Source organism: Ictidomys tridecemlineatus, chromosome 4 (genome assembly GCF_052094955.1).
Source record: "Ictidomys tridecemlineatus isolate mIctTri1 chromosome 4, mIctTri1.hap1, whole genome shotgun sequence".
Classification (NCBI taxonomy): domain Eukaryota; kingdom Metazoa; phylum Chordata; class Mammalia; order Rodentia; family Sciuridae; genus Ictidomys; species Ictidomys tridecemlineatus.
Window position 1 is genome coordinate 193265611 of NC_135480.1, and position 13203 is coordinate 193278813.

Here is a 13203-nt window from a genome sequence, read left to right on the forward strand (position 1 = left end):
TGGAAAAGATAGGAGCGTTTCAGATACATTCAACCATGTGTCCAGTGTCACACAGCTTCCCCTTGAGAGGGATGGGACTTATACCCAACTCTGTACCATAGCCAATACTGCTCTCTTCCACCAGACCCTAGCTCTAATGAACTAGCCTGTCTCCCTCTAAAAATGCATGTGACTCTGCTCAGGTAGTATCTTCTCAGGAGAAAGGCTACAAAGTGTCTGATGAAACCTTTCCAGTGTTTGCTATCTCCAGTGAAATGATTGAAAAATATCTGGGCTCATGGGTGAAGAGTTTTTGAGGCAGGGGTAATGGAGAATATTTGAGAAAATGACTTTATTCATGCAATTAATAATGATGATGATAGGATGATGATGCCAATTCTCATCCTCTTAGTCCCAAACCTATGACAAAAGATGAAAGAATAATGATTAAGATAAAAGAAAAATGCTATAATAGGTAGGAGAGAGCTCTAGCCTGGAATTTAGGATACTTCATTTCTAGCTAACCAGTTTTTGTGCTCTTTGGTCTCAATTTGATCTAATTTATTTATTTGTATTTATGATGCTAGGGATCGAGCCCAGGACCTCCTGCATCTTGGACACATGCACCCCTAGCAGTTCATCTTTATTTTTGACAAAAGGAAAATAATTATACATGGTTAAAATGAAGCTAGAGAGCCAGTTGTCTTTAAAGTGGAGGAGAACAAAGGGAAATGCTCTTTGAAAAGCATGTATAAAGAAACGTTATGTTATATGCATATACCAGTATGCCACAAACTCACCATTTCTGTATAATTAATATGCACCAATTAAAAAAATACATGTAGTTCTGACATGGAAAAGTATCCCAAAGAAACAAACTGAATACTTTTTATACATGCATTTTAAGCTTTCATATATGGATTCTTATTTATATTTACATATGCATAGGGGATAAATGTATAGGAGTGCTATATACAGACCAGCCATGGCATAATCACCTCTAAAGTGAGGGAGCTGTAGAGAAAAAGGACTTTAAAAAAACTCTTTATACCCATCTCAGCCACATTGTCTTTGTTTCATTGTACAGAGAACATTTGCGTGCTCGCGCACACACACACTCTCTCTCACACACACACACACACACAAAAAAAAAAAAAAACCACAAAGAGTAAATAAATAAAACCTAAGATAAAAGGAAACTAAAGACCAGATGGGAAATAAAACTAAAGATAAAAGAAAACTAAAGACCATATGGGGAAAATACCTTATAAATATAAAAATTCTATTATTATAATTAAGAAGAATACAATCTTTCCAGTTTTTCACTTCAGAGCTATGGAAAAGTTGTCCAAATATCAACATTCTGGTGCCTCAGAATTCACAGAGCTCAGCAGAGACCAAGCACAGCCCAGAATAGCTCATGACCTCCTCCAGCCTGAAGGAGACCTAGGCCCACTGCCTCATTGACTTCTCTCTGCACCGCCCCTGCAGCTGGACTCTCTCCCACACGCATTTTGCACACTTCACTGGGCTCCACTCCCTAAAGTACCACTTTCATTTTATCACTCCCCTGCTTAAGGACTCTTGCGGCCAAACACCCTAGCCTGTCCTTGAACTGCAACCTGAAGGAAAAGCAGCACCCTAAACCAAGAAAATACTGGGGGAAAAAAGTGCAGCTTGCTTGCTCTCTCTCTCTCTCTCTCTCTCTCTCTCACTCTTTTTTTTTTTTTTTTTTTAAATTTCCTCCCCCATTTTTAACTAAATCCTGGAACACTAGAAACTTGTCCTTTCAGACTTTGGGGAATCTATTCTAAAGAAATAACTCAAAGCAGAGAAGATGCTCCGAGCAATGGGTGTATCCGTGAGCTTGGAAGCAATCAAGATTTCCAGGAAGACAAGCAACCAATGGCATCTTCCTCTCCATGCAGTATTAGACCACCATCGCAAGTGATATTCATGAATAATTTGCCCTGGTTAAAGATAACAGTTCTAGGACTGGGCTGTTAGACCTACGTTTCCTGCTCTAGATCTCAGTAACTGTGCAGACCTGAGTGAAGTCAGTTAGGCTGTTACCTGTTCAAGTCACAGGATGGCCCCCCACCCTTCTAAAGTTATGGGTTTTCACCAGTTGCTTCCTGGTGTGGGGGAGAGGAGCAACAAATTGTAGGCCAGAAAAGGGTGCTGGTCCTGCCACTGGGATAATAATAATGGGGCCCACCTTAGGTGCTCTGGAACACAGCGAGCGCTTAAGCAATCTTAGTTCTTGTCACTGTCACCATCACCATCCCTGCAGGAGATACCAGATTATAATAATAAACAGAAACCATGTTTCCTGCCTGCGCAGGGCCAGGCATGGGCCATTGAGTATGGATTACCTCCATTAGTCCTAAGAGCAGCTTTGTCAGGTAAGGAATGTTATCCCATTTTACTCAACAGGAATCTGAGGCTCAGAGGTCTTAAGTAACTTGTTCTAAGGTCATGTGGCCAGTGAGTGAGAGAGTGACATTTTGACCAGGTTTCTCTGAAGCCAGAAACTATCCTCTCAAGCACTTGAATGACTTCCTGAAAGTAGGGGGTGACACCTTTCCAAAAGCAGAAAGGTGTTTGAGGCTTATGCATGAAACGTACAATTCAAATGTCAGTGGTCCGTCCAGAGATGCCCACAAAAGAGAGGAACAGGGATGGAGATCTCCCCTCCTGTCCATTTGCTTTTCCACCAACCAATGAGGTAAGCCCCGCCCTCTGCCCCAGGCTGCCCTTCCTGTGTTAGAGCCAGGTCCTTCCAGCATTAGAACCACCATCTTCAGCGAATACTTACCATGAGATCGTGGATTCCAGAACTGAAAGGACCTGTTCAATGCTTTGGCCCCTCCCCAGGCTGCTGCCACTCTAGGTTCCAAGATGTGAGTAGGTAGATGGTGCCGCACGTCTACCTGAATACTTAGTGTTTGCAGCCAAACAGGCAGTGGGACCAGCACTGTAGCCCCTATTTCCTGCCTTCAGTTTGGTGCTCCTTTTCCTCACACCAGGAATCAAAGGGTTAAAAGCCATCACTTTGGAAGGGTGGGGGCTGTTCCCTGACTTTATCAGATAATGACTTCTACCCCATAAACCAGGCTTACCAGAAATACCATCAGACCCAGAAAGACCAGGTCCCAGAGAAATCAAATGATGGGAGAAAATAGACAGGCCTTCAAATGTCACGGGTAGAATAAAATATTTAATGTCATAAAAGGGTGCATAGGCTTTATGAGAAAGCCATACAAAATAATCTTGGACCCTCTTCCTGCCGGGCTTGAAGGGAAGAGGGCTCTGCTGGAAATCTCAAAGGAAAGATGCTACGCATAGCCCCTTCTCTTTTCGTGCTCCCAAATTTGAATCCTGTGTACAAGCACTGAATCAGCTGCGGTCTCAATTTCTACCTGTTTCTAATTTCCCTTTTCTAAAACCATGCTCTTTAGCTTCTTCTGGATCTCCCGAGTCCAAAGAAGGGAGAACAAATCCTGAACATTGAGGGTGGAAGGGTTGCTCCCTGACATGGGGACAGTCACTTTATCATTGGGGAACTACACTCAGCTTCTGAAACCGGTCATCTGATGTGTTAAGAGATGGGCTTTAGAGTTCGATAGACCTGGCTTGAATTGCTGCACTGCCTTGATCTGACTGGTTGGACTTGGGCAAGTTTCTCATGCTATTTGAGCCTGTTCTTCATGGATAACCTGGGAGTTAATAATGCTTGCCTTTATAAGGTGGCTGTGAGGATTCAGTGTGATGATATGTTTCAAGCACTTATTCCAGGGTTTGCAATATAATCAGCACTCCAACATTCTCTGTAGGTATCTTCACCAGCAATACTGGACTGATATTATGTACGACATTCGTTTATTTATTTATGGACAGCATTAGTATCAGTCCTGGAGAAGGAACACACAGAGATTCTCCATCTGTGGACCTGATAGACCGGAGGGCTCTGTGATGAGGACACCAGAGAGGGGATGCTCCGGCAATTACAGTTTCCCAACTTAACAGTCTGAAACAGTCCCCCAAAAAGATGCCTGTCTCCTGTCTTTTTTTAAAGACAAATATGTGAACATCATTCCTCCCATTTTGGATGCTGGCAAAATCCATCCTGGTTATACTCTAAATCCATCACACCTATGCTGCTGATCTGACGGGACATGTCAGCCTTGAAAGTTCACTTCTGGAATGAAGGGACCACTGCCTGGGGGCCAAGACCCCACGGAGGCACCAGGAAGGCTGGTCACCCAGGCAGATGGGGTCCAGCCTCCCTTGGTCCTAGTGCCTGGGCAATGCTCCAAAGTGATTTCTCACTCTGCTAATTCTTCTTTCTTGTCTTCCCTGACCTCTTGAGTATTGCTCCCTTTAATTACAGCCCAACAGAGTCATTAAAAGGGAAAGAGGATAAGGAGCGAAGAAAAGCAGGCTTGCTCTCCCTTACTGAACCAGATTTCAATTCCTGCCTCCCTCTGAGCAGCGCCATGAGGAGCCTGACCTAAAATAAATGAAAATTCTTATCTTTATTCATCTTCACTTTAAAAAGGCAGCATTTTGTTCCTGTTGTTGCCTCTCAGCATCTCTGGGCCATCATGGATCCTGTGGTCCTTCCTAGCATCTAGAAGGCCAGATGGCTTTTTAGGTCAAAAGAGAAACAAAGAGATGAAGCACGGGAGGCAGGAATGTGAGTGGTGATTTGTAGGGATTGGGGAATGCAGGGCTAGTTTCAGACTGGTCTGGAATTCAGAGAAAAGCCTGGCAAATGACACTGGAGGCAGCTCTGAGAAGACAGCATCCCTCCCTAGGATCCAGGGAGGATGCAAATCTGTCTATCATCACCCTCCTGTCCAGCCTCCTACCCGCTGTGGTCCTCCCCGTTTCCTCCCAGTTTCATTTTCTCACTGTAAAGTGAAGGCCACAACAGTATCTGAGAACTAAACTGGTTAAAATAAGCAAAGGGCTTAGATGTGTGCCTACCACACAGTACGTGTGGATGCTCCGATATTTTAGTACTTCTCTTTTCATCAACCGGATATAATCATGCCAATTTAGGAGGGCAGAGTAATAAGTGGCCATGAATATAAGCCAGTAAGCACATAGTAGGTGTTTGGTGTTTGTCATCGTCACTACCACCTCCCTCCTTAATACTCACATAAATCCTCTTGTGCATTCTCACACACAGAAAAAGTGACTTGTTCAAGGTCATACCATGACCCCGCTTAAAGTCAATCTCATCTTTTGGAGTAGCTTATAAACAAGATGGGGCTTTCATTTTTCTATCTCCTATTCCAGTCACAGTGCTGGATACAGGAGGGTTGCTAAATACATATTTGAATAGATTCTGGGGCCTAAGACCATCACCATTGAAAGGTGCAACTGGAAGGAAGGAGTCCATCTAGACTCCATCACTACCTCCCTGCATGAATTTGAGCCATGTCTAGTCCTTTGTTTTCCAGTTTGTATAATGATAGAGGTCCTGGTCTGTATCACAGTATCTGCACAGTCCCTCTATATTTGGGCAGCCCTTATCTGTGACTCAGTGCTAGAGGTAAATGGGTACATAAGATAGCCACAAATTCTTTGCATTTCTTCTCACTGACAAATGAAATGCACTTTTCTCCCACTGATTCTGGGCTGACCTTAATGACTTTAAACAGAATGTCATGGAAATGACTCTTCAGGCTAGATGCTAATAAGGCTTCTGCCGGGGCTCTTAGAACACTTGATCTTGAGATGGTTCCTCTGTAAGTCCAACCTCCTTGGCATGCATGAGAAATGGAGAGGCCCCATCCAAACACTCTAGTCAACAGCTCCAGCTAAGGCCAGCACAGCCTCTATCACCTGACTGTTTTTATCACCTCTAGCACCAGAACCTGTGAAAGGTCCCTCTTGAAAATGTATTCTCCAGACCCACATAAACCATCTGTCATGGATCAGAGGCAAACCATCTGCACCCTTCCCAAATTCCTGACTCATGAAGTTGCAAGCAGAACAATGCAGGTGTTCCAAGCCACTGAGTTTTGTGGTAATTTGTTACGCAACAATAGAATGTTGGGTAGGTGAGCTGTGGACTGGCAGTTCAAAGGAGCTGAGAGGGATGGATTTGATAGCAGGATTGTCTGCATTGAGTTGATCCGGAGGCTTTCTTCCCATGTAGGGAAAACCAGGACATCCAAAGGAAGAGGATGAGTGAAATGCTTCAGGGAGCACAGTTACTTAGACATGGAGGTGGATGTGTCCTCTAGGCAATGCCATGATTAAGTGCTCACCGTTTTCTTTGTTTTTGTCCTCTATCTTTATTAAAATTGTGAATGCTTATACAGAATAAAACTGTGTCTTGCTGATATCATTATGTTTGTCAGATTTATAACATTTCATTTTTCACTATTTAGGGTACTGAAAGGAAACTCGGGCTCCTATCCCTTTCTGATGCTTCATTCATTATGACATCCTCCATCTCTGGTCAAGAGATGAGATTTCCCTGGAAATAACTGAAAATAAAAATGATAGAATAACTCTTTTGGTGATACATATGTATCAGCCTCCCTCCTCATATTCTTTCATCCCACATTAGTATTGAATTACTATTATGAAAAATCACTACAAACATAAAGCAATACAAATTTGTTATCTTGCACTTCTCTGGTGTAGGGGTTCAATAAGGTTACTGTCTGAGTGTCAAGAAGGCTGAGTTCCTTTCTGCAGGAGCTAGAGGTGAATCTGTGCCCCTTTGTCCAGCTTCTAGAGACCCCTCCAGAGACACACCTTAGCTTGCAAGCCCCTTGCTCACTCTTCACAGCCAGCAACATATCCTCACTCTGATGCACTCTTCTCCTCTCCCCTTCCACAATGAAGAACCCCCATTATTACACAGGTTGCACCCTGATAATACAAGACAATCCTCTTCGAGGCCCGCTGATTAGTGACCTTAATTCAATATGCAAATTTAAGTTCCCTTTTTGTCATTAAGTAAGGTGATGTAACATTCACAGTTTATGAGAATTAGAATGTGACCCTCCTTGGGAGGGTATTATTCTACCCACTACACACCTTATGACCTTGCTCAAATTGAGCCACTATATGCTAGGGGAACACGTGGTCCCAGGGAATGGATACCAAAGCAGGACCAGAAAAACCAAGCGAAGAAGTCAGATTGTTTGTTTTGTGTTTCAGATGTCAAAGTTGACATAGAAGGTAAAATAATAATAATTTAAAAATAACAAAAGAATATGTGATGGATTAGGCTCAGTCACGAAAGTAAAGACTATTTGAGTTGCTGGGAGAGAGGAGTATTGAAAGTCAAATAAGGTAAATGAGTCTCCTTAAAAGGGATCCCATTCCCTACTCCCATTAGGCTAATTGCAGGCACGCTGAAAGGGGATGAAGGACTATAGAAAACCAGGCGGGTCTGAGCGCAGGAGAGGGCAGGGCATCTGTGTCTTACTTGCCCAACAGCATCTGGTCAATGACAGGCATAGTCAAAAGCTCTTCCCAGGCAGGAAAACAGCTAACTGCAGATACCTTCAAGGCACATTTAAATCAACAGGGCTTCGGAGAGCCTGCCTGGGATCCTTAGGGTGGGTAGAAAAGCTGTTGGGTATCTCTCATGTCTCAGAAATGTGAGAAAGCTCCCCAATGGATGGAACCAGCTAGCCTTAAATGACAGCATGATGGAATGAAGAGTACCAAATAACACATGCTAACAGGCACTACACACCTGTGAATCAGGTGGGAATGGAGAGGTCCTTACATATAACAGGAAAGACAGAGATTGATGGGTGAGGGCCAAAAGAAACAGTGGGTACCAGATTGAGAGGTGATGGCCCAACACCCAACATCCTCACTTATGCCTTAGGGACACATTCATTAGGCCCCTGATGACCTTAAACAGAATGTCATGGAAACGAATCCTCAGGCTAGATGCTAAGAGGCATCTGCCCAGGCTCTCAGAACACTTGATCTTGGATGTAAATATTCAGGAAGAGGTTAGAGCTTGAAAACCAAAACTGAATAGAATTTAAGTTTCCATTACCACATGGATGGAACTGAAAGGGAATGACATTCAGTTATAGATAGATACATTACAGAAAATTGGTGCAGTTATGCCTCTAAATTTGTGTGGCTGCAAATATCACATATACTACGTACAACTATCAGTGATATGGTCATATCTCACTTAAAAATGGCACTTTTAAAATCTCAAGTTATCACTAGTTGCATTCTTTGATTTTATAGAAAATCTATAAGTTCAAGGATGGTCATTCCTTTTTGAAATACTAAGAACCCCAGACTAAGGAGTCAAAATTGATTACATAGCTATTCAATGACCAAGTCAAGGCTTAAGCCCGATCCACTTCCATCAACCTTCTTTCCGTGGTTCTTGCTTCTCCTTTCAGCCAGCTCTTAAGTGGCCCTAGCTCTGAAATGTGACATGGAAGACCTGGTCCTGGTCCTCTCTCTTGCCACCTGGTGGTAAGACCTTGGAAGTCATTCTACTTCTGGAGGGAAAGTATAGTTCAGCTTTGTTATGAGGATGGATCATTGGCCATAGACTTGCTTCGAAAACTCTATATAAAGTGTTTTTAAAATATAAGCTATGATGATTTTTATGCCAGATGCGGTTTCTTAGAGGGGAGGCTATGAGAAAAAAAATTCTCTTTGCAGGCATAATGGAGTCTATAGAGAAATGAAAGGGATCTTAAATCTCAGGTGAAGGTGGGGATTATCCCGTCTATTCTACAGAGAAGAGCTGGCCTGACATCTACCAAACCCTGGAGTTGCAGTTTTCACATTACGGCCTTCATACAATGAAGGTCTCTGACAACCTCATCAGAATTTTGAATTTCCTCTAATCTCCAGGGAATGAAGGTTCTTTCTATTTTTATTTTCCCAGTATGTATTAATGAGACAGAGAAAGTGAGAGACCTTCTATCTACACACACACACACACACACACACACACACACACACACACACCCACAACCCTCTGCATTCTGAGGTTTCGTTCTTCTGGGATCTCTACCCTAAAGGAGAGAAGCTTAATTATTTCAGGAAAGATAACTAATGCTGAGGAGGGAAGAGGCAGACAACTTAATCCTCTCCTAAAGGTCAGACTCCACTCATATTTTGGAGGTAACATGGCCTCAGGACACCCTTTGAAGTCTTGTCCACTTCCTGACCCTAAGACATGGGCAAATCCTCCTTTCCCTCAGGAGCCTCACTTTTCCACGCTGGAGAAGGAAGGCTTGGTATGCAATACCCTGAAGGAGATGCAGAGGAGGGCCACCCACCTACAATCCACCAGCTCCTTTTCCGGCGGTCCGCACCCCATGTTTCCTTGCCTTCCCCATCTCAAGGCCTGCACTGAAGTTGCAGCTGCTTCCTGCCTGAAGCTCCCATGGTGACTCATCCAGAGATGAGTTTGGTTGGTATAGGGACAGGAGTGAGAATCAAGATGGCCCAATGACATGACCTATGACCGTAGTTGGAGGGACTAGGAAAGAGGTATTCCTGTTCTGTAGGACTCACTGACTGGAGGAAGCCCAGCTGGAGACAATGGTGTGATGCTAAGGAAAGCAGAACTAAGACATGGAGTGGGACCCCAATGACATTGGTTTTTTTGCCCCTTGATCCAACTGGGCCTAAACTCCCACTTGGGAACCAGTATATTTTCCCCTTATACCTGAACTACTTTGTGTTGAGTTTCTGTCACCTACAATCCTAAGAATTCTAATTAGTAACATCATGAATTGTCCATCCTCCTCTGAAGACCTGTTGATCTTTGAGCCTAAAATAATTTCATTGTATAACACATTCTCTTATCTAGAAGCTTCTTAGTGCATTGGTCTCCTGGTCTCTATTTCCCCAGCTGGTATGAAGGTACTTCATGGACACTGGTGTATCGGTTTTCCTTGGGTTTCATTCAGAGAGCTTAATCCAGAGCAGGGATTCCCATTCCTGACCCCATCCCTCCCCTCCTAGTGTGGGAGTACTGAGCTGAGTCAACAGATTCCCTGAATTTTCCCTCTACTTATTGGGAGAGAGAAACTCTAGAGCCAATATGTGCTGTAGAGCATCACAGACAATATGAGAACTGTGGGTACAAGAACCAGTAATGATGCCAGGAAGAGCATCGCCCCTTCTCCAGGGAGAAGGGAAAGACTTCCTCTAAGAGATGGAGCTGGAAATATGCCCACTTCTCTGCTCCATGGGCCAGCACAGCAATTCTCTCTAAGCAGAAAGGACAAAGGACAACCCAAGCTAAGGCCGTGAGGCATTCGGTGGGCAACATGTTCAAAGAACTACATCCGGGGCTGGGAGTGTAGCTCAGTGGTAGAGTGCTTGCCTAGCAAGTGCAAGAGCCTGGGATCCATCGCCAGCATTGCAAAAACAAACAAAGGAACAGAAAACCATATATATAAAATCAGCTCCATTTGGCTCTAGTGTAGAATGAAGTAACATAGTGAGAGATGTGCCTGGAGTGGGTGGAAAGGGACAAGACAAGAAGCACTGATGTGAGGCCAAGACTAACCATGGGGCAAGACTTTCCCAGTGTGTTTTCAATACCTCTGCCTCTCTTTCACATGTTAAAAATTCAGGTTCCTGGACCTAACCCCTAGAGGGCTGTAATCTTGGAACAACTACCCTAGGCCATTTTAATAAAATGGTAGGGAAATCCCAACAGGGATCTCACTTATCTTCCCTGATACCCATACTCATGCAAAAATGGCTGCATCCCTCACCCCACATCACTGCCTTGGCATCTGCTCTCTTTTCCTAAGATAAGTTGACTCCTCTTTGTCTTTGTGATACTGGCAATTGAGCCCAGTGTGGCTCTACCACGGAGGTGCATCCCCAGACCTTGTTTATATTTTATTTTAAAACAGAGTCTTGCTCAGTTGCTGAGGCTGACCTTAAACTTGCAATTTTGCCTCGGCCTCATGAGAATCTGGGGTTACAGGTGTGCGCCCCTGTACTTATAATCTTTAAGAATTCTAATTAGTAACATCTCCAGTTGCCCATCCACCTCCGAAGACCTATTGATCCCTAAGTCTAAAATAGTTCCATTATATCACCTCATAATCTAGAAGCTTCTCCATGTACTGATCTTTGGATGTGTGATTTATCTTTTGAACCCACTTCTAATACCAACTTCCCAAGGCACCCATTGCAAACCTTAGGTTTCAAATGAAATTTTCCCTTCTAGGCCACAGCAAATCACCTAAGTTTTACACTATTTATATCTCAGTGATCCTCTCCCCTACCCCTGAGGTATTCACAGGGCTAAGGCATGCTCTATCTTATTCCCCAAAGGACTATAGGCTTCCAGAAATCAGGGCCCCTCAAGGATCTATTTTATGATAGGTGCTTGAATTACCATACCTCAAATCATCATTCCAACAATTCAGAGAGGTAGGTTTAATGATCCCAGAGGCCACGGGGCAGGAACTTTGAGTACTGTATCCTCCCTGACAGCTTCCCCTCACAAGGATCAATCTGAACAGGTAGCCTTGGTACCTGGGCAGGTACCATGTGCCTGGGCCAATGGGCACTCACCACACATCCTGAAGAGTCCACCTGGCGGTCAGACACGCACTTGAAGTTGCGAGTGCAGCCCCCGTTGTTCCGGGAGCAGTCACGAACTGGCCCGAAGGAGGACAGCAGGTCATTGATGGTTTCAAAGTACGTGGACAGCATCGCTTCTTCCCTTGGAGAGAAAGGGGATGGTTAAACCCTGAAGACAACTGTGTTTGTATTCAAAAAAATAAAATCCATCCTACTGGATATCATCACTTATTTTGCTTAAAATCAGGAAAATAATACAAATAAATATTTCAAAAGGAAGAATTAATAATAGGTGTGCCATCATAGGGCATGGGACTGAAGTCCTATCGTAATAAAGAGAAATGGACGTAGAACTTTGTTTCATGAATCCTCATAATTTTGAAAGATAGGTGTGAGATTTCCACTTTATCACTAGGTGAACTGTGGCTCAGAAAGGCCAAGTGTCTTGTTGGAGGCCACCCAGCTTGTGATGTGATAGAATTAAAGTTTATACCACATTTCCTTCCGAGTCCAAAAAGAAAGCTCTTCCTACTTATACAACTCTGACCTTGATCATATTTGTTTTGTAAGTTCTAGAACTCCCTAGAATAACTCTACAAATGGGTGCATTTCTATTATTCTAACACCAGTGTTCTAACCTGATATTCAATTTATGAAACGGAAGCTATGAAAAGCCGTGAGGCTTCTCCCAAGTCCCAGACTACAGACATCAGAGGCAAGAAACACAGGAGTCTGGCCCTGGGGCCCAGATCGGATAGTTGTTTTTTTCCACCATTGCCTAGAAGTCACACTGTCAAGATTGTCAGCAACAAGCTAGTGGAGAGGTCATGAGATTCAGGGTAACACAGGCTTTTCCCAAATGAGGTTCCCAAAAGAGAAGAGTGGACTAGATACCATAAGCCATGGATCTGCCAAAATTCTGCAAGATAGAATTCTGTAAGTTGGATTCTACAACATAGGGATGCAGAAGAATGTTCCTGGTGCAATTTTCTGGAGAAAGGTCCTCAAAGAAGAGAGTCCCTCACATGGGGATATGCGGGATCCCCACAGCAACAGGGGATGTTAAAGGCACACCAGAGACCGTGGGAAGAGGCAACATTTCTTCCATGGTATATGGCTCATTGAGATGGTAGCCGTGAAAGAAAGGTTATGCACATGCTGCAGAAGGATCCAAGGGTACTGTTAGTAATGTCTCTGGACCATCCTTCACAGATTTGCTCATTCTAATTCTCTGCAGTCTTGGAGCTCTAAGTTTGGGTCTTGGGTCTTCTAACTCATGTCCTGCCTCTAATCTTATCTACTTCGGTCCTATCTTAAATAATAATAATAACAACAACAACAATAATAATAATAATAATAATAATTATTATTATTATTGTTATTATTATTATTTGCTCAAGGCCTTGAGCATGCTAGGCAAGTCTTCAACCACTGAGCCTCATCCCAGTGCTTCTGTCCAATCTTTCCACTGACTGCCATTGAGCCTGGTAAATCACAGCTCTGATTAGACACTCCTCTCATCAGTGGCTCCCCAGTAGATGCAGAACTCAGCCTAAATGAGTTTCTTTGGCCTTAAGGAGTCTCTGTGATCTGGCCCCTGTCTACCCATCCAGCTCTGTCCACCCCATCCTCACACTCTATCCC

General features: G+C 43.6%; 1 protein-coding gene across 4 annotated transcripts in view; it reads right to left on the minus strand.

The window, feature by feature from the left end:
- The window catches only part of Astn2 (astrotactin 2), an 837958-nt gene that overhangs the window by 337989 nt on the left and 486766 nt on the right, over positions 1-13203 (minus strand). For all 4 annotated transcript variants that reach the window (XM_078048074.1, XM_078048075.1, XM_078048073.1 and 1 more), the window contains one exon: positions 11551-11701. In XM_078048074.1, the coding sequence (XP_077904200.1) occupies positions 11551-11701 (151 nt within the window). The remainder of the gene's footprint in view (positions 1-11550; positions 11702-13203) is intronic.